This window comes from Rhea pennata, chromosome 27 (genome assembly GCF_028389875.1).
Source record: "Rhea pennata isolate bPtePen1 chromosome 27, bPtePen1.pri, whole genome shotgun sequence".
Lineage (NCBI taxonomy): Eukaryota > Metazoa > Chordata > Aves > Rheiformes > Rheidae > Rhea > Rhea pennata.
This window is the reverse complement of record NC_084689.1, coordinates 3,622,785-3,648,625: the sequence shown is the minus strand read 5'-3', so window position 1 is coordinate 3,648,625 and position 25,841 is coordinate 3,622,785. Positions and strand designations below refer to the sequence as shown.

The following is a 25,841-nucleotide window of genomic DNA, read 5'->3' as shown; positions in this document are numbered from 1 at the left end:
TTTTCCTCGAATAGGACTTTTCAGATCAGGATTCTTCCTTACGTTAAACAGCTGTTGGTTTTACTAATTAAGCAAGAACTAATCAATTATCTTTAGCACTTAAAGAATGGCTTGCACATCCCAAAAGTTCGTCCGTTTTTCCAGCTATCCAAGATGGTCTAACAAAAGGTATTAGCTTGACCTTACTTTGCTGTGTTCTGATGGCACATGCTGAACACAAAGCACAAAATCAGTCCTGCATCTGTATGCAACAGATACAGCCCCTCCAATACTAGGGACCAGTGATGGTTCCCAGAGGTGTCCATGGCAACAGAAGTATCATCCAGATGGGAGTTCTCAGCCATCTACACCGAGAAATATAGAGTCACAGAAAACCTCTGAGAACATGCTCTCTCTTTTGAAACCTCCTCTATCTTGCTTCATCTGTTCTGAGTAGTCTGGAGCTCATTTTCATTCTGGGAGTTGTTTCATGTATTCAGACAAATCCTAAGGCTCCATGGACTTTCTTCCTAGTGGTTAGCATGAATACAGCAGTCATCTTCCGTTGCAGCTTTTGCTGTTTTACCTTATGATTCCTCCACCAACAACCAACAGATGGAGTCAGTGTCCAGTAATATCTTTGAGCCTTTATCAGAAATTTCATGTTGTACACAAGTAACAGAATCTTAGCTGACCCCACTACAAACTGGAATCACCTCTCTAAGCTCTTGAAAAAATCATAGTTACCTTCAAATGAAGTGCTAATATGAGATGCTAGCACTTTCTAACTTGACATGTCAGTTCATTTGAACTTCTTTCCGGATTTGTCATTGGATCATAATAATCTTGTTTCTCTCATTGTTTCACTCCCTATTTGTTTTCAAATCTTGACCCCTAATCAAATATACTGTGTTCCAGGGCACATACTCTGTACCCTTCACAAGGTAAAAGTTTCCAAAAGTGCTGAAAGACAGACAGAGAGAAAGTTAAATGACAGGCAAATAATAGAAGCCTTTATCCAAATGAACTTGTGAGTCCTGTAGTATGTACTGGCAGCACGTAGATCAGCAGGTTATTGACAGATCGTGTATGTGTAGCTTCTTAAGACACCCGGATTGGGAAAACGAAGGACAGCCTGCAACCATGGACAGCCTGTTTGCAGAAAAGAAGAAAAACAACAGTGAGTCAATCAGCAGTATTGCCTAGGTGCTGGGTCAAGTTGGAAAGTCAGAAGTTCACAGTCACTGCCATCTCCTGCTGGGTAAAAAAGGCACATTTGAAAACCAGCACATTACTACCAGTCACAAGGAACTGGGAAATGTGTCGAGGACTTGATAGCCAGTGTCTCGTGTCCTCAGTGTTATTGCAAGTGATCCTGGCCAGACCACTTGCACACATCCATCTCAGCACTTGTATGCAAATAGGAGAATCAATGAATGAAAATCAAGACAGAATAAGTATGAATGAAATAAGTCTTGTTTAAAATGTAATCATCTATTCAGTATTGCTCTGAGCTTCACTGTACAAGTTGTGCAAGTGGAAGGTGGGGTGGTCTTTTGATATTCTGTTAGGCTCTCTCATGTCATGTTAGGTTCTCTCAGGACATGTTGATTCTCTCAGGACACTGTTCTCTCTTCAGAGCTGGAATGCTGTAGGGTGAACAGAACAGCAGAGCTAGAGGAGCAGGAACCTTGTCAAAGGCCTCCATGCCCACTGACAGAGCTGGGTCCTTGGTCATTTGTGCTTTTGCTCAGACTGTGAACTCCTCAAAGCCCAGGTGGCAACATGTGAAGATGGTGACAACAGTCCTTCTGCAGCTGTGGATGAATGACCAGGTTCTTCAGAAGTTTCTTTCAAAAGGGACCCTTATGAGCAGAGCCCCATCTTTTGTCACTAAGGAGCTCCAATCTGGCAAATTACCTGTGATTTGTCCATATTCTCAACTGTAAATCAGCCAACTGGCCTTTTAGTGAATCCATCATGACAGGCTATAGGTAATATTACATTGCCGGAAGTCAAAAGCTACGTAGAGGACCTTTGGCCTCCGAGGATGCAGAAAAAGAGAGAGATGGCATTCACCCCCCAAAATGGTGCTGCTAGCTGCAATCACTGCAGGAGCAGGAAGAGCCAAGCAGCACAGGAGGGGCCTTGGATTGCTTGCTGAAGTTGCAATATCTAATATTAGCCACAGGTCTTATATATTCAAGGATGGAGATCCCAGGATAGCTTTCCTGTCTGTAATCCCCTAGAGCAGCACACTCACTAGCAGTCCCTTGTGTTTTGTAATACAAATCCTGTCAGGCTACACAGGGCAGATAAAATGGCTCTTGGCTACTTTGGTCTGTGCTTAAAATAGAAACAAAGCTGCTCCTACACTCCTCCCCACAAGCCTGGGACTGGAGAGAGGAGGAGGTTGCATGGCATCTGAGAGTGCTTACAGTGTCCGCATCTCTCTCTCTCTTTTTTTTTTTTTTTTTAATTAGGAATACAGAGCTGGAACATTGGCAGTAGGCAATAAGCTGTTTCTCCTAACGCCTGAGGTTGTAAGGTCCAAGGACAAGAAAGTTGGACTTATAAAGAGTAAGGAAAATGTGCTAATGAAGCAGTGAAGCAGACGCCTGCAGCAAAAATAGGTAAGTGGAATGTAATAAGCTCTCAGACAGCTGCTTTCTCTGCATGGTGTTTCTGAGGCCCTTCTGACTGCCAAGCAGGGGGGAGAAAAGGAAAGACATGCTTTGTCATGTGCTGAACAGAAGCAATGGCATCATTAGAATAGAGCAGGACTTCTACATTAGCCGAGGGGAGCACTCACTCAGTGACTTCTTGCCTCCTCTACCAGCTAGTGAAAGCTGAACTTCCCCTATCTGATCTGAAATGTCTTCAGTTCTTGTCTGAACAGCTACATCATTCTTGACTTTCTGGAAGAACAATGAACAAAATTCAGTGCCTGATCCTCATCTTTTCATCTCAAGTTTAAATGAGGAGCAATGCACTGATGACAGATGAATTCCCCTTGAACCAGAACCACCATGAAGGAGCAGAGTTTGGTCTTGACCTTTAATAATAGGAATTTCAGTCACATAATGGTAGGAGCTTTAGAAATATTAATAAGAGGTACAAAATTCCTCAGGTCACAGTGAATGTTCGTCTGAGTTAGCTGAAGAATGCCTGAATATCAAATATACTTTCAAGAATTGCTCCATCAGTAGTTCTTTTGTGCTGTGTTTATGGATGAATTTCTCCAAAACCAGTGAGTCTTCACCATGCCGTTCACAGACATGTGTTTCCAATAGGGGAAAGACTTGACTAAGATAAAGTACATCTCCACAACCAAAGATCAAGCAGTCTAGCTGTGCCTTAGGTTTTGGATATTCTTTCTTTGTGAAATGACAAAGTCAAGAGTTGCCAGTTCCACAAAAACATTTTCCTTGAGAGAGGTTCTCCACATCTGAGACACATAGAAATTCACTTGAAAAATAATTTTCTTGAATCACAATAGCATAGTACCTGATTATTATTAAGGCACAGAAAACATGGAATATGTCAAAGGCTGCTTTTTCTGGAATTACTTACCCTTTCTTTTAGAATAGAAGTATGTATTTTCCCCTTTCTGATTTCAAAACTGGTGCACGGAAGTTTGTATCTGCCTCCTCCAGAAATGTGACTAATGCTTACTTATTTCTGTTGTGCTGCATGAAGGAAAATAAACATTGCAGAATTCCCTGAGAGCAGAGAATTATCAGTGTTAGCTGTGCAGTACTGATCAGCACGGCCACAATCCTTTGGTTTGCGCTCGGTGACTTTCAGTCAGCAGGCAGCTGTAACTTGTTAATGCAGGGCAGCTCACTCTCTTGACCTTCAGCATCAGGTGGCACGCTGTAACCCTGAACCAGAATACTTAAGCAAGGGGCAATGATCAGCATAATTTTCAATAAGCAATACTAAATGATTTGTTCGTGAAGGGCTTGATCTAAACCTGAGAAAAACCAATGTCGGCTCCCCCAGAAGCCTGAAATCTCTGCTACGCTTTTAAGCAGTTATTTATTTTAAATGAATGAAAGAGATTATCAGATGTGTCATCCCTGCTTCAGCCTGCTCTCTCTACCCATGGGTGAATCTTCAGGTATGGGATTTTCACACGTCCTGCCTGGGGCAGGACAGCATTAGCAAGCATAGTCCAGGGACAAGACTGAAAGTACTGGAAGACAGAGGAGTGTCCAGTTCTGAGTAGGAATATCATAGAATCATAGAATCAGTAAGGTTGGAAGGGACCTCTGAAGATCATCTAGTCCAACCTCCCCACTCAGCAGGGTCACCTAGAGCATGTTAAACAGGGTTGCATCCAGGCAGGCCTTGAATATTTCCAGAGAAGGAGACTCCACAACTTCTCTGGGCAACCTGTTCCAGTGCTCGATATAGTAGGATGTGTCTGAAGTCGAGAGGGAAAAAGGAGATGTATAGAGTTACAATTTTTTGCTTGTAATTCCAACCAGTAATCACTTCTCTACCTTTTTTTTCTTATTGGAGTACTGATTAAATATTACAAAGTTAACTAATTTAATTAAAAGTGCAAGGGTTACTCAGTAATTCAACTCCATCTCATATTTCCCTGTGGTGTCTGGATCACAGTGTCAAATTAGAGTTAGAAACCAAATGGCACAGTAGAGATCCCAGGATCTGCTCAAAGTACCCTGACTACATCATGTCTGGAAGGGTATACGGAAGAGTTCTTCTTGTCTAAAGCTTCTCCTGCCATATTATTGACATTTGAGGAGTTAGTCCTCTTTCAGCTGCCTTTGTCCACCACATAATATGTCCACTAAAGAGGGAGAGCAAAGGTGGCTTAAAACTCCCTTATGCTTGTACTCTGGCCACAGCTGAGGATGAAGACTGCTTCCCTCTTTAGCTCAGCCAATGCAAAACAAAAGCTAATTTTTTACACTGCCTAGAGAGCCTACCACGCTACATGCATCATTGACTGTATTATAAACACGTAGTACACAATTATGAAGACAACTGTATGTCTGCAAAGTACTTGGGACCAAATTTTAAAATGTCTTACAGCTAATGCTGTTCCACTGTAGCCCATGCAATAGTGTTTGCTCATCTGAATATAAAAGGTGGCCTTTATGTTTGCTAGGGTTTGTAGTGAAATGAAAGGAGGTCGGGACGGAAAAGGGAAGGACTCATCCCTCATTTCCTACTTCTGCCAGCATGTAGCTGGCAGCCAGAGCTAAGTTACACTGCTACTTGGAGTGGGCAGTGTGGATGCAGACTCCAGCGGAGGACCCTTGCGATTATGAAGAGAATTGGCACACATCTCCAAGGCAGTGGCAACACTGCAAAACAGCTGGGCTGCAAAACAGCAGGGCTCTGTGGCAAAATGCTGACTGGGGTTTATTGATGTAAACAGGTTATCAATACTACTTAAAGGTAGCAGTATCATGACAAAGGTCAACATCACCTGCTGTATTACTGCAGTAGTGATAAAGACATAAGCAGGGGGTTGCATCTTCTGCATTATTGTCCATGACCTCGTAGGAATTTTTCCTTTGGTGGAACCAAAAGTCATCATCATCTCTCAGCCTCACATCAGGACAATAGATTTCATGCAGGACAGCTCAAACTCCTGAATATCCAAGGACAATGTTCTTATTTGCCAGTGCTGCAAGGAGAGTGCCCATGAATGCACTCTTCCCATCTACTTAGCTGTATTAATATTTCATTGCGGGATTTCTCATCACATTGGCTCTTACAGCTGATTTGCTTTAAATAACTGAGACTTATCTTCGGAGACTTTCCTTGAGCAACACATGGCCTTAAGCCCTTGCTTAATCTTCCCAGTCACAGCTGCTGAGCAGCCTTTCCCATCAGCTGCATGATACTTGAGAAGTTCAGATTTAAAGTGGAAGTATACCTTATTTAATCGAAGCATTATTCTCTGATGAAAACTGAGGTATCTGCATACTTCCAGCACAACTACTTATTTCTAAACTAAGTTTCCTTCATCTTTACTGATCTGCTAGTTGAGCTGTATTCACCAGCAGTAATAGCTAAATTACATTGAGACAGAACTGCCTTATTTTTGAGAAAAAATTTGTGTGTCAACATCCATGCTTTTGTCTTTGCAGTCTTCACGGACGGTAATATATAGAAACAGGACTGAAAATGTCCTGACACTCACATATAAACGGAAGATGTGTTCAAAAAGAAATGTTATGGATATGCCAGAGTTGAGTGATGAAATATTTATACCAGATGCTTTTGTGCCAATGAAGAATGCAGACACAACTGCAACACTTGCCTCTTTCATGCTTATTAATGAAATATCAGCTGTGTGGACATGACTTAAGTATGCTTAAATCCACAAAAGTGGCTGATGATAAATTCAGCTAAAAGAATGAGGAACAGACAAGCAGTATGGCTTGTGGGCTTAATCTTTGCTTGGGCTGTCTTGGCAACAGAGTTGTTTACTGCGTAAGACATCTTCATTCTACATGTCAGGTAACACGCAACCATCTAACCCTGCAAAACAAAATACGCAATTTTCTGTTGGTTTAGCTCCCAAAACTGGCCCATCACAAGGTAAGGAGAGTGGCAGGACTGTGCCAGAGGGAATGAGTGAGGTTGGAAGGAACAGTATAGTCCTTTTGGTAGCAGTTAACTACTAGCTAGCTTTGTTGCAATACAACTCTATCCCCTTAAATAAAGGAACAGGTTAATATGTCTCAGACTGGACAACTCAAAGCCGAGATTTAGACTTAAATCCTTGCCAGATTCACCAAGACCATGCTCAGTTCACAAAGTTATACTTTCAAAGTTACACAAAATCATCTGAATGCTTTTACGTCCTTCTGAAACATGAACTACCTTAGGGTACAGTTAAGTGGGCTGACCTTCAAGAAGCTGTCTAGTGAGGGCTAATGTGGCTGTCAGTGTGCATAATACCAGTGTTCACAGCTTCACAATTTTCCTTAAAAAAAAAAAAAAAAAAAGTGTAGTACTATATTAGTGTTAGAAGGAGGAGCCTAAATGCTGCCATTCTGTTGCCCTCCTATTTGCCAAGATAAGGGGAGCTGTCCTTACTACTTGCAATAACACTGTATTCCTGTAACCACAAAACCACTACTCATCATTTTATATTAGGAAGCATTGATGTATTTTGTTTGTCTTTTTAATAAGAAATGATTTCTCTTTGCTTCAAAAGAATTAGTCCCACCAGCCTTTTACCTTCTGTTTGATCTTTCTCCCTGCCTCCTTCCTCAGCAACTGACCATTCCTCCTTTCCTTGACCCATACTTTTCTGTTGCTTGATCCTTCATAACTCTCCTGGAAAGAAGAAGGAATCCAGTTTGCATAATTTGCCATGTCTTTTATGAATCACTAGTAGTGGCTTTGCAAACCACTGTAAACCAACTGCACCACTCAGTTATTAACATAACAATAATCACTTAGCTTAATCACTTACTAAAACAGTAATTTAAAACTTAAAAAATATATTGTAATGTAAATAGTAAGAGTAGATTTGAAGAGCCCGTATAGTATCATGAGTTCAACAGCCTATGTTCTAAAATGATAGGGGCTTTTTAAGTATCTCAAATCCTAATTACTTAAAGAAACAACTTTAAGAAGTCTGTTATTCAGAGATCATGTGTGTCCATCTTTGTGTCTCAGACCTTTGCATGTCTCAAGGTACACCTAAAAAAGACTGGTAACTTAATTTTAAGACTTCCAGGGACCACTCTGTAGAGTGGGAATGTGGAGCAGTGTTCAACACTCACAGCTGCAGTTCAAAACTGACCATGATTTATGCTAACTAACAAGGCGTGCACAGGTCATGCCAATGCGCACCAAGTCGGGGTTCCTTGCTAAGGTTTTGGCAGCCCTGAATCCTGAATTGCTTTGCTGTGTGGAGACTTCCAGGGTTTTGCTGTGTGTTCATGATGCTGCAGGCCTATGTACAGCTGGCTTTCTGCTGATTACACAGAGAAAACTCTTCCTGAGTGGTATGACTCATATCACACCTCTCTTGAGAAAACCACAGCTAACCAAAGAAAAGTAAAATGAACAATTTCTTAAATAAAGTCCCTCCTTTTGCTCCAACTGTCGTGCAAGTTTTTGTTTCACCCTCTGCACACATTCAAATGAGCAGATTTTTGCCCAATCCAAAACCTTTGGAAGTCAGTAGGAGTCTTCTAATTGATGTCACTGAGCTTTGGATCAGACCCAGAAAAGCTGGATTTATAAATACAGACACTGTAGGTCAGGCACTGTTTTAAATTGCTCTCAGTGTTGCCAAGTAACTAGCTACAAGAAAACTATCTCAGTGTAAGAGCATTGGGGTGCTCCCAAGGGTATATTATACAGCCAGAGATTTCTGACATTATTGTTATTCCAGGCTTTCTCAAGGCCTTACTACCTCGTGCAAATATTCACCAATATATTTGCCCAAGTGTTGATCCATTCACAGCATCCTGACTGCTGAAACAGAAAATGTTTTCAAGCCAACAATCTCCTAAGAGCTTGATTGGAACTGATTACATGGGCTACAGTGTTTAAGAGAGGAAACTATAAAAAATGACTATCTATTTAAAATTATTATTTCTATTTGCGCAGGTATTTATAATCATGTTCATCATAACCATGCTGGCTACAACTTTAGAAAAAAATGGAAATAAAGAGCTGACAGAATGTGTTTTAGTAAGATGAGAGAACAGTCTTAAGTGCTCCAAGAATGCATTAAAGCACACTGGCAAACAATAATAGTACACATGATCTGTGCTCTGAAGACTTGAAAGCAAGAATGATTGGGTGGAATTTTTTCAGGTCTATGTAATGCAGAAGGACAGACTAGATTATCTTAATGATTTTTTTCTGGCATTAAAATCCACACAGCTGTATTGCAGTGATTCCAAAGCTGCAGTCCACAGTATTGGCTCCATCTCCTTGTTTCAACTTGCTCCATAAAAAAGCTCAAAAAGCATGAAGTACTCTAAATACCTTTTTTTTTCCATATACTTGCAGGTGCATATACATGTACCTGCGATTTCTGGGGGATTTTATTGTTTTCCCTTCTTTCTTCAGCTGTAAAGAAAATGCAGAGTTAAACTGAACACATTCATTGCTGGCAAAGGCAGAAACGTGGACCTGCAAGAAAGGGTTCCACCATCACCCGTACAAGTGCTTATAGGCTACTGTATGTCCTGTTTGCTGTGGGATGTTTAGATTTTAGAATGTAATTGTGCATGCATGCATTCATACATGTATATTTTTAAAATGTATTTTTATAGAAGTAGTAGAGCAGGTGTTTGGGGATGAAATTAGCAGATTTGATAAAAAGTGGTTTAGGAGGGTAATGCAGGTAAAAGATGTAATAGATAAAAGCAGGGGGAGCATATAAAAAAGTAAGGAACAGAAACTAGCCCAGGAGGGCAGTGGCAGGATGGCAGACGGCAGCCTACTGCATCAAACTCTAACAAACACATGATCAAGGGACATCACGATGAAGACCCTCATTATACCTTACGTTTTCATTTAGACTCGTGAAAAGTACCTATAAAATAACTGCTAGTCTAATTCATTAGCCTTTCGTTCTCGTTTTGGCAGCTATGAATGGCACCAAGCAAACGGCAGCTTTCCCTTGCAGCAACATAGGGCAGAAAATCAGGTCTTGGGTGTCCCTGTTCTGCCGGGACCCCGCCTGTGTCCGGGGATGCTACATGTCATTGCACAACTGTCCCTCCCGGCCCAGGGGCAATTCCGTCTCTTCCAGGAGACGGTCACACGCTCCAGGAGAAGGAGAACAAGCGAAATTTTCCTTTAACGTCGTCTCACGCACAGGCTTTCCTGCGACGGTCCCGTCGCTCCTCCTGGGCGCATCCCTGCGCGGCGGCCGGGCGCCACCGCAGCGGATGTCTGTCTGTCTGTCTGTCTGTCCGTCCGTCCGTCCTCCCGCGCTGGTGCGCCCAAACCCTCTGCTGCGTCCCGTCCCGAGCAGGCCCTGGCCCTGGTCCCTTGGTCCACCAAGGCCCCTCAGCGGGAACCTTTCCCCGGACCCGCTCGCGGCCCGCAGCGCCCCACACCGCCTCAGCGGGCCTCGATGTGGCGCCCGCGGCCCTCCGGCTCCGCTCTCCCCGGCCCTGCCCGGCGCGAGGCCGCCGAGCCCCGGCGGAGGAGAGGCGGCGGCGGCGGCGGCGGGCAGGGCGGAGCGGAGCGGAGCGGGGCGGCGGGCGGGCCTCGGGCGGCGCCCGGGGGTCCTGCGCGCCGCGCGGGGGAGCAGCGCCCGCGCCGGCCCCGCCCCGAGGCCGCCGCCGCCGCCTCCTCACCGCGCTGCGGGCGCGGGTCTCCGCGGTGAAGCGGGTCAGCACCGCCCCGCGGAGCAGGCCCGGGACGGGGCCCGGGAGAGGCCGGAGGTGAGGGGCGGGCGCTGGCGATGCCCGGCGGGGAGGGACGGCGCTGGCGGTGCGGCAGGAGCCGGGGGGTGAAGCAGCGGTGGGAGCCGGGGGCAGCTCGGGGTGACGCCGGGGAGGGGGCGGCGGTACGAGGGGAGCCGAGGGGGCGGGGAGTTTGGGGGGGGGGGCAGCAGCAGGGCCCGAAGAGGAGCCGGCGGTCGCCCGGGGGGGAGCGGGCGGTGTTTGGGGGTGCGGAGGGGGGAGTTTCGGGAAGGGGCAGAGTCGGGTGAGGTGAGGGGGAAGAGGCAGCAGCGCGGGGTGGGGGGCAAGGGCGAGGGTCTGGGGCCAGGGCAGGCGGGAGGCTGGAGGAAGGGTCTGGCCAGCCCAAGGGGCGCCCAGGGCAGGACCTCGCTGTCCCCAGCGCAGGTTGGGTGATGCCTGTGCCTTGGTGTAGGTGTTTCGGAGTGGTTTCCAGAGGAAAGGCCGCCCAGTGCTGGCGTAACTGCGTCTCTGCCTGAGACCACGGGTAGACTTTGGGGAGAGCCGGTGTTTTGGTCGGTGCTGTTGTATTCTTACAGTTGGCATCTCTCCGAATCCAAATCTCGTGTGAGGCCTCAGAAACCCTCTTGAAGACCTGGGCCTGTCAGCACCGAGTTGCCCAGAGGCGTTCTGAATTATTATAATATCTGTCCTTCCTGTGATCTGCTCGCTGTTGCGGAGGGAGAACAGATATGTCTTTGTTTTTTCCTGCCCAAAATGCTTGAACTATGTTCTTCAAAGCTCTGAAGAGGATTTCTCAAAAGATAAGCGTATTTCAACAGGATAGGCTTTTGAAGGGATGGGAATTTTAGGGCCAAGTCTAGGACTGCAGCTGCTGAAGTCCTTGCATTAGGTCAGAAATTTCGCTTTATTTTTGAAGAGTGACTATATGGCCGTTGTGGCTAGGGAAATTGCCTTAATGATGTGAGTGTTGCTGAAGGACAGATTCTTGCTACATCTGCAGAAGGCGCAGCAAAAAAAGAGATTTTGTTGACCAACTCCTCATGCCAATCCCAGCAGAGATAAGATTTCTGGGAAGAGTTCAGAGGACCTGTCTCCATGCACTTAGGTACACTTTGCTGGATGGAGTAGGTGCTACATGGCCTCTTTTGTTGACTGCGCTAATCTGGAGGAAGCAGTTCTCTCATAAAAGGAGGAGTTTCCATGCTTCTAGTAGAGCACAGCCAGATATTATGAAATCAATACAGAAATAAAGGGCTATATTGAACTGTTTTTGTGGTGAAGAAGGTCAGAATAGACAATCACAGTGATATGTTTTGAGAAACCATTCTGCCTTCCTGTTGGTAGCTGTTAGTTTAGGTCCTTTGGTATTTCATTCTTAACTCTTTGCGTGTAAGAATGATATAATTCAGGAAAGATTTTCTTGCTGGCAATGAAAAGTGTTTCTAGAGAAAAGGATGGCAAAGCTGGCAAGGAGGCTGAAAGCTAGCCATGAGGCTTAAAGAATATGTTTGCAATTTTGAGCTTAAAAAAAAAATAAATAAAGGTGTGATGGTTGAAACTCAAGTGTCGTAAGGCCAAAAAGTTCTGCTTAGTTCAAAGTTGCAAGACAGCAAAAAAAATGCTGGATCAGGAATTTCACTTCTGGAATGAGGCACACTGGGCTTTATAGGAAGCAGAACTGTTAGGGACTTGTATGGTATGGGCTAGAGGCACTCTTGTTTTGTCCTTGATTGACAGTTGAATAAGATTAATGTTAGATATCAGAGCATGAGGTGAATGTTTCCAGGATAAAAGATGATGCCTAATATAAATTTAGGCATCTAATTTTTTTTTGCTAGCAAGATTCAAAAATATTCCCTTATTTATCTCCACCTGTGACACAAAGATAAAACTTCGTTGTTTTGCAAGTTGAATGGGAAGTTTTATTAAATAAGTTTTGCAAAAGTCAGATGTAAGATATTTAAGAGTACAAACATGGTGAATTCTGACTTCTCAAGGAGCTAGTCTCTCCAGGGACTGCTGTAAGATGCGAAAATGTGCTAGTGATTTATCTGTCAACAAGCTCAAGTTTAGGAAGATATTCAGGAGACTTCCAGACACGTACAAACATAGAGGAGCTTTTCCCCATTTCTGTTTTTAAAAAAAGGAAAAAGCTTTTATATTGTTGACCCAAGGCTGTATGCTGGAAGATAGCAGACACTGTGAGGTGCTTGTGCTTCAGTGCAACAAAGAAGCTGGCAAAATAGAACAGTACATCTGACATTAAGCCAGAATTTCTTTTTTCATTTCTCTTTTCTTTTCTTTTCTTTTCTTTTCTTTTCTTTTCTTTTCTTTTCTTTTCTTTTCTTTTCTTTTCTTTTCTTTTTTGCTACCTATGCCTAGAATCAGTGCTATTGAGTGAGGAATTCCTTTTATTAGCTATTACAGGTTGATGAAATTCATATAAAATACAAATTTTCCTAATGTAATTCCCTTCTCATGTGTTAGAATGATAGTAAGGAGATAAAGCTGAGAGAAGAGGTTTCTCAGTTTGATAGCTGCTTCCAGGCAAGAAGAAGAGCAAATACAGGCTATGAAAAACAGATACTGCTTTGTCATTCCATTTTATTCCACCTATTAAAAAAAATCTGCAGAAACTGGGTTTATTTCCACAGTCTGTCACACAACTAATTCAGATGAACTCAACCTCTCTGTTCGAAAGTGGCAAAGTTTTGATTGCTGCTGCAAACTCCACAGTCTGTGCTTGGGGAGCTAATGCTATATTTCAGCTCTAATCAAAATAAAAATGTCTCCTCTGGATTCGTGCCCTTTCCCCTTGTTCTTAGACTGTTGCTCTGGAGGTCCTAATCTAGCAAGAACTAGAGATGAAGGGAAGTACCTGGAGGTGATTAAGCTGTCTACTCTTAGCTCCCACATCCACTTGAGGACACTGACCCTTCTGAAATCTGAAGCCTTAAGGCTGCATGGCTGACTTACGCAGACAACAGCAAAGATTTAAAATTTTAAGTTTCTAATGTTGACTTTTCTAGCAGAAATAGGTCTAGAGAAAGTTTCTTTTTAACATTTTCTCACTTTTCTAGTTCTTCCTGAACCTGGATATGGTCAAGTTAGAGTGTACCAACGTGATTCTGCTTTGTCAGCTGTTCATGCTGTTTCATTTTGTTTCTGAGAACTTACTGAAGTCTGGGAAAGCTGAGTGCAGAAAGCTTTTAAGCAATCAGGAATACACCTTCTTGTAAAAGCTTAGTGTTGAAAAGCCCTTGTAAAAATGAAGTATCAGCAATGTATTGTCAAACTTCTGGTTTCAAATGAGAAACTAATACTGTTTTCCGAATTTTAATTGTGTATTGCAACATCGGCTCTTACAATATTCTGAACTCTCCCCTGCAGAGATTTTGGGGACAAATTTGCTTTTTGGCTCATCGCTTTAGACAAATTCCTCTTCTGTTCTAAAATATGTACAACAGAGAGCACTACTCCACAGGCTAGGAAAGGAACTGAAAGATTTTGTAGAGCTTTCATTTTTACATTCTTTGCTTCTAGGAAGCAGCATGTACAGGCTTTATACAAAAAAAATCAAGCTGCAAAATAGTTGTTCCTAATTGTGAGTAAGGATAGTAATAACTGATTGTTTAGCCAGCTGTAAGTGGTAAGCCCATAGTTTTGCTTCATTTTCTTTCAAGGTAGTTATAACCAGTGGTCTTACTCTGGAGAGTGCTGCACACAGAGCTAATACAAAAGAGTTTCTTTTGTGACCAATGCTTACAGCAGATTGAGTGATTTAACACCTGTTCTTTAGCAGCTGAATTACTATGTTTCTATATTATAGTGATTTGTCAAGATTTCGGAAGTGATTTAAAACCAAAAATCTCTCAAGGAATCTTAAGATCTTAATTGAGATCTGGGGGGTTTTTTTGTTTGTTTTTTGTTTTTTTGTTTTGTTTTTCTGTGGGAGAGTAAAACAGAGAGAGAATGTAATCGTACATATTTTTTTTCTGCTCAAAGATGAGTAAGAGAAAGTTTTACATGGTTGTTACTCACTCCTAAGAGAAATACAGGTATAGAGGGTTTTATGATGTTTATGATGTTTGTGATGTTATGCTGAGGATCCCTGCGAGTTAGTTGAATGGATAAAATCAAAATTTGTTTTGTGCTTTGTATATAAAATATTTAAGTTTAAATTGTGGTTTTTTTTTCCAGATTCCTTTAGCAGGGGTCGATAGAGACTACATGACATGAATCTGGATATTTTCAGGTATGATGTTGCAGTTGCAGCATTTGGAACACAGCAGAGATGCTTTTTGCAATGCTGCAGTTTGATCAATCTGAGCTGGCATTCCTGCAGAGAAAAAGTCGCACCTTTGCCCTGCCCCAAGCCACTGGTTCTGGTTTTGTATCGTCCTTTTCCTTGAGCCAGCTCAAACGTTTTTGAAGCCGGGTAGTAATTTGCATTAGGGAACTGTTGTGAGGGAAAATCAGCTCAGCGTACACAAATGGTTTAGTTTTAACCCAGAGCTTTTTTCTCGGCCTTGTTCACTGTGAGGCGTCACATATGCTTGTGTGGAATAGAGGAAGATAGTGACACTGATGTGGGAATGAGCAGGTTAGGAACAAATGGAGGCCTGGGCCTATTTGATTGCAGTGTTGGTTTACACTGGCTTTAACTATCATGAACCTGTGACTGGAGGGGGGGATATTTTTGCTCTGGAAAGAACACCAGTTTTGTTTTAAGGATAGCGGGGAGGTCTCTCCACCCATGATATAATCTTAAAGGAAATGTGCCTGTTTCCTCTCCTGCTGTGTTCATCTCTGCTTCAGTCTTTGGCTTTGTTTGGGTGAAAGCAAACTTAGAAGAATGAAGATTATAAAAGCTCAAAGGGCTAACATCCATAAGCCAAAACTAATAGTTCATTTTGTTTTTCTGTTCTGTGGTCTCTAACTTATGTGTGCTTGTTTTCTGAAATGCAGAAAATTGAGTCTGTAACTCACAGCGACTATCTGGACGATCACTTTTTTCCTTTTTTAATTTGGCTTCTTTGGAAGCATTCTAGCATTGGTATGACATAACTAGTACACGCTAAAATCCTAGTGTAAACAGTATGGGGTTGACTCTGTTTTATCAGTGAGGATAAAGCCTGTGGTTAAGAAAAGTGTAATGGGATTCCCACTGTGGGAATGGTTGTTGTACTCTGTGTGTTGTCTCCTGCTTGTATCTTTAATGTCCATTCCAAATTTCTTCCCTGTAGGAGAAAACCTATACGTTCTCCTGAATAGGAAGGGAAAGCTAGGAGACTTAATCTGAAACCAAACCTTACTTAAAAATAGACTACTTTTTAAAAAGCAAAAATCTTGCAGTTACTTCCTACTAGTAAACTGAGTTATCCTGATTTTAGTTAATATTAATAGAGTAACTGAACATTGCAGAAACATCTGCAGTGGAATACGTCAGAGGTTTAGAATTTATGACAATATTTTCATTGTAACGCTGTACACTACAGATTGTGTTAGGCTCCAGCTCATACAGGCTCTAGATCTAGAGTATATCTGATACAGAGGCACCTAGGAAACTCTACCAAGAGCTGGGGCCCTGCATCCTTGCCCAGCGGGACGTAGAGCCCTGACATGCACAGTAATGGTTCTGTAGCTGTACCACTGTTTCAGGATCTTTAAAGGGGCTTGTTGTTTTATCATTTGGGGAGCTCGGTTCCAGGAGCTATTGCTCAACCAAAACTAGTATCTGTTGCAAAGCTACCATAAAGGACTAAGCTGTGCAATGCCGTGCTCTCCACCAGTTACACCCTTGCTGTCAGAGGAAGAAGACAGAGCTATTATCCCTGATCCTCTTCTCAAATATATATACCCGTGATGTGACTCAATGGTGGTCTTGCTCTTTCACACAGGCGCTTTGGCAGTAGGCTCTTTTCCCCAGGTTGCTGCAGTATATTGCAACTCCATCTTCCATGTGTTTGACTTCCCTTCTCTGTGCAACAACGGCTTTCATTTTACTGTGGGCCTGAAAAAGATGCCTGTAGTAACCTTTAGTATGTCTGTATCAAAGGTTTTAATTCCACTGGCATTTCATCACAAGTTCTTCCTAAGTAAAGAGAAATTAAATGTCATTGTTTTACCAGTTTTGAAAATGCACTGATGGCTGTTTTATTTTTTATTTTGGCGGTAATTGATGTGGTGTGTTCCTGTATCCTGAGGAATAGACCTCGGCATGATTTGTCCGTAATTACATATTCAATTAACAGCATAGCCATGTTGAGAATCCAGTGCATATTCTCCACTCCTTTTTCCAATATACTCTTGCTTTACTTAATTCAAGAGTAGCTATCATCTGAATGAATAGAAAATATATTCTAAGAAGTCTAAATGTAGTAATTCGGTTAAATTCAAGATTGATTCAACTTTTATGGAAATTGTTTTTGATAACTAGTTTCTTTGTTTTAAAAGTCAGTTTAGAAAATCAAGATGTTCTTTCCATACTTTGCTTTGTGAGGTTGTCGCGCAGATGGCCAAAGACACAGGGATGGCATATGCCTTCCAACGTAACAAGTGCCGATGCTCTGAATCAAAATATATAAGTCAAAAAAAAAAATCTTGAAAGAGGGAAACTGTGAGGTCTACTCTGGTTATTTTTTCTGTAATAAGCAGAATTATTACCCACTGGGGTACTCTCAGAATTTTTTGGGAACTGTTTCCCCAAAACAGTTGGGAAGTTGTCTTTCTTCATGTACATGTGGAAGATATCTTTCTTCTGGGGGAATTGGAGGATGTTATGTCAGAGGTTTTGTTTAATGTTTTCAAATAAAAGATCAGAGGAGTTTTTGTGTTTAGAGATGATGCTAAAGTAAAAACATAAAGCCAGAATTCCTGAATTTGATGTGATTTTTTTTGGTAATGTTATTTTGCCTTAGTAATTAAAACAGCTTGCGATTGAAATCTACTATCTGTGTTTTAAAAATAAACGCTGAGCTCAGCCAGCATGTATCAGGGCTGTACTGCGAGAGCCAAAGATGTTAACTTTGTGCAGTGAGATCCAAATGCCTATGAGTGACATTCTGGCTCGTGCTCCAGGTTGCCTTATTCACTCCCTGTAACTGATACAGGTGTGATTGTCTCAGCTCAGGCAGGGCAGGACAGGTGGCTACAGTGAAGATAAATTAATGTGTTTAATGAGGAGAGATTGGCCCAGCGTGGAATAAATGTGGTTGAATCATCTGTCACAGTCCGATGGCTTACATCTGCGGTGTAACACAAGGACTCCTGATTAGCAGAGCAGGAGGCAGAATCTACAGCTTAAGGAGGGACTCGGTGTTAATAACAGAGGCAGAGAAGACCACTCATGCTAAGTAGTTAGAAGCAAATACTCTGTCTCCATTCTACCAGACTGCTCATTAAAATGGTCCCATTCTAAGTCAAACTGAGAAACTGTCATGTGATACCAAAACTGCTAGATAAATAGCACAGTCTGGTTTCAGCAATAGGTATCATAACAAATAATACACTGGCCAATGGTGATTTGTTTATATAATGCCTAAAGCACAGTTATGGACAGGCTTCCCTGACATTAGATACTATCCCAAAAAAGAACAAAGAAGGACAGTTGCTGTTGGAAGAACTTAGAGTTTTACTTTTTGATTTATGCACTATCCATGTTAGAGTGCTTTTAAGTGTTCTATGCTAATTAAGAATTAACAGTTCATATTCAAATCAGATTTTTTATAGCATCCTCGTATGATAGATTGCATTACTAATTAAGCAGTAATAATTATAAAAAGAGAAACGTTACACTTTTAATTTTGGAGAAGGGGAAACCTTTGTATCAGTTTGTGTTTCTTGTTCAGACAATGTTTTTAATTTATTTTACTTCTGTGGTATTGGGAATATACATATTCTCAGATAAGGTTTTACATTTTGTCTTTTTGAAATGAAGGAAAAATAATAAAAGCACTTAATAGTTTTAGAGGTATGAGTATCATTAAAAAATATAATTTTAGAGTAATTAAATTTCAGTTTTCTCTAAGCTTTGGAGCCTGGTGGGTCTGTGGGAACAAAAACCCACAGACTGATGGAACTGTTGATACTAAGATCAAAGGCAGCTGGTGCAAAGTAATTAAAGCCTGTGTGTTTCCTGCACAAGGGAGGAGAATGGAAACTGTGCAAAAAGTCATGCTCTCATCTTTTAGGTGTGCTGGGTTGTAATATAGGATGTCTCTCAGCTTCATGAAGACAAATTCGGTTTGTCTGGAATGATAGATAAGTGCCTTTTTATTTTGTGTTATATTCAAGATGATCCACTTCCACTTGCATGGACAAGTACAGCAGTGAATGTTGTAAGTCTTCTTTGGGAAGGCTTTTGACGAGGTCTCCCATAGTAATTAGTCATTGCTAAGATACAGACTGAATAAATAGACAGTAAAATGAGTGGAAAATTGGCTGGACTTCTTAGCTCAAAGGATTGTGGTCAATGGTACAAGTTGTTACTGGTGGCTAGTTACTAATAGCATGCATAAGGGATTGATAGCGGGGCCAAGATTGTTTTATGTCTTAATGATCTGGTTGATAGGATGAGTACATTCTCAGTAAATTCTTGGATGATACCAGTCTGGAGGGAGCAGTTGATAGGACAGGGCTTGCTTTTCAGAGGAACTTCATTGAGCTAGAGAAAGGGACTGACAGGAACCTCATGAAGTTCAGCAAAGGCAAATGATAAATTCTGTCCCCTAGGATGGAATAACCCCATGCAAAAGGACAGGCTGGGCGTAAACTGGATAAAAAGCAGCTTTGCAGAAAAAGACCTGAGTGTTCTGATGGTCAGCAAGCTGATCATGAGTCAAGAAGGTAACATGGCAGCTTTACAGTTCAAGAAAGTCACTGACCTACTAGAACGACTCTGGCAGAGGCCATCAAGATGGTTGGAGACTGGAGCACAAGAGGCTGAAGGAACTTGGTTTGTTCAGCCTGAAGAAGAGAAGGCAAAGGGAAGGGGTCTGATTGCTGTCTGCAGCTACCTAATGGGAGAGTACGAAGAAAACAGAGTCAAACTCTTCTCAGAGATGCACGGAGATAGGCTGAGATGCAATTGACACAAGCTGGAACATGCAAAATTCTTACTATACATAAGGAAAAAAATACCCTGATGGTAGTTGAACATTGGATAAGGGACCCAGAGAGGCTGTGGAATCTCTGTGCTTGAAAATATTCAGAGCTTGATTAGACATGGCATGGAGCAACCTGCTCTAACTGGACCTGTTTTGAGGAGAGGCTTGGACCAAAGACTCCAGAGGCCCCTTCCTGCATAAAACATTATATGATTCTGTGAAATTTTGGGTGCTGTCAGCACCTGTGATATCAAAGATGGGATTTGTTCCCAGGTCTGTATGTAAAAGAGGCTGTAGCCCCATGACTTGGATTTCACTCTGTGGCAGCATTTTCTTTTACTCTGGAGACTAGGAAATGGGGAAGAAGGCCAGTCAAGGTGCTGAAAGAGATTTTTTTTTCCCCCGGAGCTGTAAAGAAGAAGAATTGAGAGAATTAGTACATCAGCAAGGAATGTTTGGAGTTAGAAGAGCTATACAATTTGCATTCTGACGTAGATGCCTGACATCAGCATGAAATGCATGCTGTCAGTCAGACCTGGCAGTCTACTTCAGAGCCAAACACTCAGCAGTCACAGGAGCCTAATATCCCAAGAAGCTGGCAAGTGGAGCACAAGGTATGGAGGTTTATAAGTAATCTGTGCTGGGTGAGGAAGAAAAGAGTATTATTCATTGGAGATCTAGATAAGCAAGTTTGTTTGCTGAAGTTTTGTTTGCAGATTGTAGCAGCTATTTGGGAGCAAACTCCCAAATAGCTGGTAGTAAACTCCAAAAGAAGTTCCAAGAAATTAAGGTGTAGAAAGTGGTGGTTTTTGTAAGAAAGTTATTTAGACTAAGAGAATGAGGACAAGGCATGCCAGGAGCGTGCAGGTTAACGGATGGTTCAAAGACTGGAGCTATAAGGAAAGATTTGGATTTGTTTGCCATGGGAAGACATTCTTAGGCACTTTTCTTAAATGCTAAATTTCAGCTGAGCCCCTTGGGCACTGTCTGTCTATAGTTAAATCCCATTGATGGGCAGGAGGCTTTAACGGTGGAAGAACTGACAAAGGGACAGGAAGAGAGCAGAATTTCAGGCAAAGGAGAGTATTGCGATGGAAAGGGGGATATCAGAAAATAGGTGCAACCCCAAGAGAGTTTACAAAGGTAAGGAAATGGAAATGACCACATCCAAGCTTAGGTGAAATTTGAAAAGATTAATGTATTCCCATCAAGCGGAAGACTGGAACTAGCTAATCTCCATCTCAGCATGCCAAAACAAATGATACATGTAATTAAGCATTTTGGAGCCAAGATTTTAATCTATATGTATTACAAAATCTTTACTAACAATGCTTGATATATGCTAGAAGGAAAAATGGTCCCAGCAACTATAATCTCAGTATTGTCATTTTATACAAAATTTTAAGAAAAAAAAATGGAGTAGGGAGAAGGGGAACCTGAAGACTGATATAGAAAGATTAAATATGAGTTTACAAAAGGTAGCCTATATCATACTAGTCTGTAAGCTTTGTTTGATAAAATGACTTATTTCTGGTAAGAGAAGTGTGGTAAATTTCGTGTTTAAACTTGTATCTTCCCTTGTGGTGCTATAACAAGTGGTTTTAGTTGAGGTGGAAGATATGAGGATTATGAGAAGTGTAAGGTAGGTAAGGAGCATGCTAGAAGAGCTATCAGGAGGGAATTTACCCATACAATTGAATGACTGATTTCTTAAATTAATTAAAGTTTCCAATGCATAAAATGTGGGATAAGCCAAATTCAGGAAGCATGGAAGAGGAGGATTGGAATACAGCAGCTCTTTCAATCTGAAAAAACAGAGAACCTGTATAAATATGCATAGGACACAGTTTCTAGACCCCAGATGGCTCTCAGAAAGCCTGGCAGAAACTCTCCATTTTGCTGTCTAGCGTATCAAGATTTAAGAGGGCCCTTTTAGTTTTATTTATTTCAGCCATAGCCCCAAACAAACAATAAAGCAACTTGGATCTAAAAGCAATATAATTGCATCTGTATGGTGGTGTCCTTCTACATTAACTAGTAATTTCCCCTGTGGCACTAATGTGGTGGTGGTGGCTAATTAAAGTCCTGGGAGAACTGGCTGTACCGGGAAGTCTAGTATAAGAATACCTGTGCTAGTTCTGGCACCAGCATTGTTAGCATGATGCTACATTTAAGCTAATAAGACTTGGCAGACCTAAACAGGCTGGCCCAGAGCCCCTTTGGGGATGTTTGTACCTGTGGTATTGTCCATACATAAACTTGCGTAATTCTTCTGTAGACAATATCGTCTCTATGGTACAATCAAGAACTGGAAGGCCTTCGTAGCCAGAGTAGTAGAAATGAGGTGACATTTAATAGTACAAAGTGCAGAGCTGTGTGTTTGGGGACTAATAACAGAAATTTTTATTACAAAATGGGGATGTAACTACCAGACACTCCTCTCTGAAATCCTGTTCACAGGCTTGTCATAAACAAAGGAATGTGCAAAGAAAGGTTTTCTGTTTCCCTGGTTCTAGTTAGTTATAAGAGAGGATTAGAAGTATTTGGCTTGTTTAGCCTAGACAAAGGAAGGCTGAGAGAAAAGTATCAATCTATAAATGGTAAGAAAGCTTGTTTAAGCTGAAACCCCATGTTAATACAACAATAAATGGCATTAAAGTTCTTGCATGTAGTTAATTTATACCCACCAGAGGGTAAGGTTTGGGAACAATTTTCCAGTATGAGTAATTGGTGCAAAAACATTGAGACATCTGTAATACATCTTGGTACCTTTTTTTAAGGAATTATATAAAACGAAGGAAGTTCTCTAAAGTATTCTTGATGTCCTTTTTAGCTAGCAAACTGAAGCTGTTCCTAGATCAGACTATAAAATGGTGTCAAACCTACATACCATTTCCAGAATATGACTCGGGCTTTCTGCTCCATCCCAGTATAGTGTAGGAGTATGAGATATATTGTCCTGAAGCAGGCACGCAGCAATTGCAGCTACAAGACCCAGACTTTCTTAGTGACCAACCAGATCCCTTCAGGAAGTGCAGATCTTCAGATATCGACAGCCAGGCCACTACATTCATAGGCTAACAACTCCGTGACTGTTAGGACAAGAGGAGACAAATACTAGACCTGCTATTTGCTGTTCGTAGTGCAAGGGCTGTGACCATTCTACCACCACACGTCCAGCCGGCTGTGTTTAAGTGCTAACTCTTGTTCTTCAGACTTCGTTACACAGGAGACTAAGACTAATTCATGATTAGCATAAAAGAACAGACAATGTGATCACCTTCTCTTCCAGTTGGTCTCTGATTTAAGGAAGGCCACTTGAAGATAAAAGTCACAGGCAGTAACCAGTTTCCCCGAGAATACAGTCCTGCAGGAGCACCTGAATGAGCAGCCAAAGGTCATACAACATTTCAGTCAGTGTTTTAGGGACATGGGAGGGCGTTTCCCAGGAACTGTTGTCATGGACAGCTCAAAATACAAGACCTCTAAGCCCTGGCTCACTCCACACTTCCTAGCTTTAGTATTCTTCATGTCCCCATGGTCCATAGGTCTTAGGCTAGTCTTACGACTCTTGATCTCCTCCAAGAGGAAGAACAATCACTTTTCCTGACTGGAACTGAAATTTTTAGTAGAATGCTTAGAAGGTCTTCTGAGGATGGTATCTTGCCTTGTAAAGCTCTTTATAATTCAGACACCTTGCTTAGCTTGTCTGACTTTTTGAGCTGCTGTCTAGTACCTCTCTGAAGTGCACGAGCTTTTTTTGGAACATTATCCTGACACTTGACAGTGACATATGCTGACTTCATTGCAGGCTGTGCCTATACTCGTGGTTGCTAATCTGTCTGTACTTCTACATATCTTCTTCATATAGCTTCTGCATACTCATTTTCTGGTCTGTAACTAGGCTTTTGTGCAGAAAGCTGTGTTCCCACAGTCTAAAGAGATTTCAGAAACTCCCTGAAAACTTGGTTCTCAAAGGCTCTGACGTTCAGCATGGTAGCCAGCATGTTCCGTGGGTTTACGTCTGTGTAACCCAAATACAACTCTACCGGCTAATGAGTAGTCTGAAAAAAAATCTCTAGCATGTAGGTATATGTACTTTAAATAGCTTCTCAAAGATATGAAATAGTGATTTGAAAGGTCGAGATAAAAAGATTTCTGTAACCTCAGAATGAATAATTACTCATTACTTTCCTCCACATGCAGATAAGGACTTAATTGTTCTGGGTGCTATAGGAAGAAATGGAAACACCGCTGCTTGATCCCATGCCAGCTCAAGGTGGATCTGTATGACTTGCTCAGGATTCTGTACTTGCCTAGTAGGAGCAATGGGCTGATAGATTCTGATCTGCCCATCTCTGTTTTTAATGCACAGCAAGTCCCATATCAGCTCCTCCATTTCTCCAATTGACTTGGCTTCTGGATTTTTTCTCCCCACCTATGATTCTAGTTTCAGGTGCCTTTCCTGAGTTACCAAAGGCAAGACAGAAAGGAAACTAGTGCTGAAAGAGCCTACAGCCCTGCTGGAGGAAAGGGATGCAGATAATGGATAGCAGATGTTCCAACCTTAAAACGCCTTTCATGGAGGAATTTAGGTTGTGCTCTAGGCCCCAGAGAGTTGTAGAGATTCAAGAGATTTGGCAGGTAACTTAAAATCTCTTGCATCGTGATTCTCAGGCTTTTAAAACAGATTTTGAAGAGCCAAAGATGAAGTTTATCTAAATTTTATGTTCCATGGGTTTTGTCCAGACATTGCACTGGAAGGAGAGCGAGCTGAAGTGGAGAATGGAGAACAGCCTGGAAGTGGGAGCAAAACAGAAGTTTCTAGAATCCCAGAAGCTGCACCAGAAAGATAATATTGTGATTATCGTCACACTGAAAGCTGGCAAAAGACATAGATCTCATTCTCAGTGCTAGAGAAGTTGGGTGCTAACAGCAGAAACAGATGTTAATCTTCCTGTCACTTCTCTTGGGTGCAGATCTGCAGAACATGAGGCTCCCGGTTTGTGGGTCTTCTACGTGCAATGCTGAATGAAAGCAGTGACCTCAGATTTGCCACGATAGTTATCGTGCGTCAAAGACAGGATGCTCCCATTCTGCTAATGTGGTAGGAGAACAGGAAGAGACTGTCATTCCACTGGGAGCTAGAGCAGGATTGTCTTTCAGGGTTCCTGGGTTATGTGGATGCAAGGCTGTCTAACATACTCTAGGTGACCCTGCTGAGCATGGTGGTTGGACTAGATGATCCCCAGAGGTCCCTTCCAACCTTATTGATTCTATGATTCTATGTTAGGCACCAAGTTTTTTTCTGCCCAACTGATAAGAATTTCACTGAGTGTAAATTTTTGGAGAGACACAGGAAGTGACTCCACTTAAAGGCTGTCTGATTCCTTGGAGCATGAATAATAGCTTTCTAGAACAACTGCATAGAGATTATTTTGAACACTTTTTTTGTCTGTTGAGGGTTTTTGTATCAAACATTGACATCAGGGAATGCAGGCAGAAGGAGAATAACACAGTTTGAGTAGGATGTTTTCTCTTTCCTTTGGAGAAAATAGGAAGACATTTTTCTGCATGCTTATCCTAAAATGCCAGGAACTTTGCCTCTGCTTTGTATCAAATACACATATTTGGTAATACACAAGTGTGTATGTATATAAATATAAGTATAAATATAAATATATAAAAATAATCAGCGTTTTCACCATAAAGAATTGGTTGTGAATGTTCTTGGCAAAATCAGAGTCAAGCTTGGAGATAAAGAAGAAATAGAAAATTCGGTTTACTACTTTGCACAAACATTCTTATCTAGAAGTGCTTCCATTAATCATTTAAAGCAGAATATAGATCTATTTTTTTTTAAGGGCAAGTCTCAGAAGAAAATCAATTATAATGCATATATACTCAGATGCACACCATGGAATTGCAATGTGTAAATAGAAACAAATAAATACAAAAGATCAGAGAGTAAAAACTAAGGATATGTACATATAAAAGGAGAGCTGATAGTCAGTGCAGCAGCAGACTTGCCACATCTTCACCAAACCGGGCTGCCCTTGCTATGGAAAGGAATCTGTGAACCTAAGAAGAAGCTGCAGTATTAAACTCAAAACTTTCTGGTATATCTTGCTGAGAAATAAAGTCCTGTTCTGTTGAGTTCTGAAGACACTTAGCTCCATTTCAGCCTTTTCTGGTTTTGTGCCAGGAATCCGCAGTCACTGAGCACCTGATAAAAATCTTTGAGTAGGTTATCTGTTCCTTCAGCACTGATGCATTCCACACCTCCCATGCTTTCATAGCTGAATGCAACATCAGCTAGGGTGTAATCCTTCCTTTACTTCACTGGCTTCTGCTAACAGGT

The 25,841-nt window shown here is 41.8% G+C and overlaps 1 protein-coding gene across 3 annotated transcripts in view; it reads left to right on the top strand.

Moving 5' to 3' along the window:
• Positions 1 to 2,477: 2,477 nt before the first annotated feature.
• Positions 2,478 to 25,841, top strand: part of CERS4 (ceramide synthase 4) — a 48,970-nt gene continuing 25,606 nt past the window's right edge. The window contains exons 1-2 of one of the 3 annotated variants that reach the window (XM_062595995.1): positions 10,301 to 10,391; positions 14,574 to 14,628. In XM_062595995.1, the coding sequence (XP_062451979.1) occupies positions 14,609 to 14,628 (20 nt within the window). In that variant the 5' untranslated portion in view covers positions 10,301 to 10,391; positions 14,574 to 14,608. Of the gene's footprint in view, positions 2,613 to 10,276; positions 10,392 to 14,573; positions 14,629 to 25,841 lie in introns of those variants that run through there. The other 2 variants (XM_062595996.1, XM_062595997.1) reach the window with 2 other exon arrangements.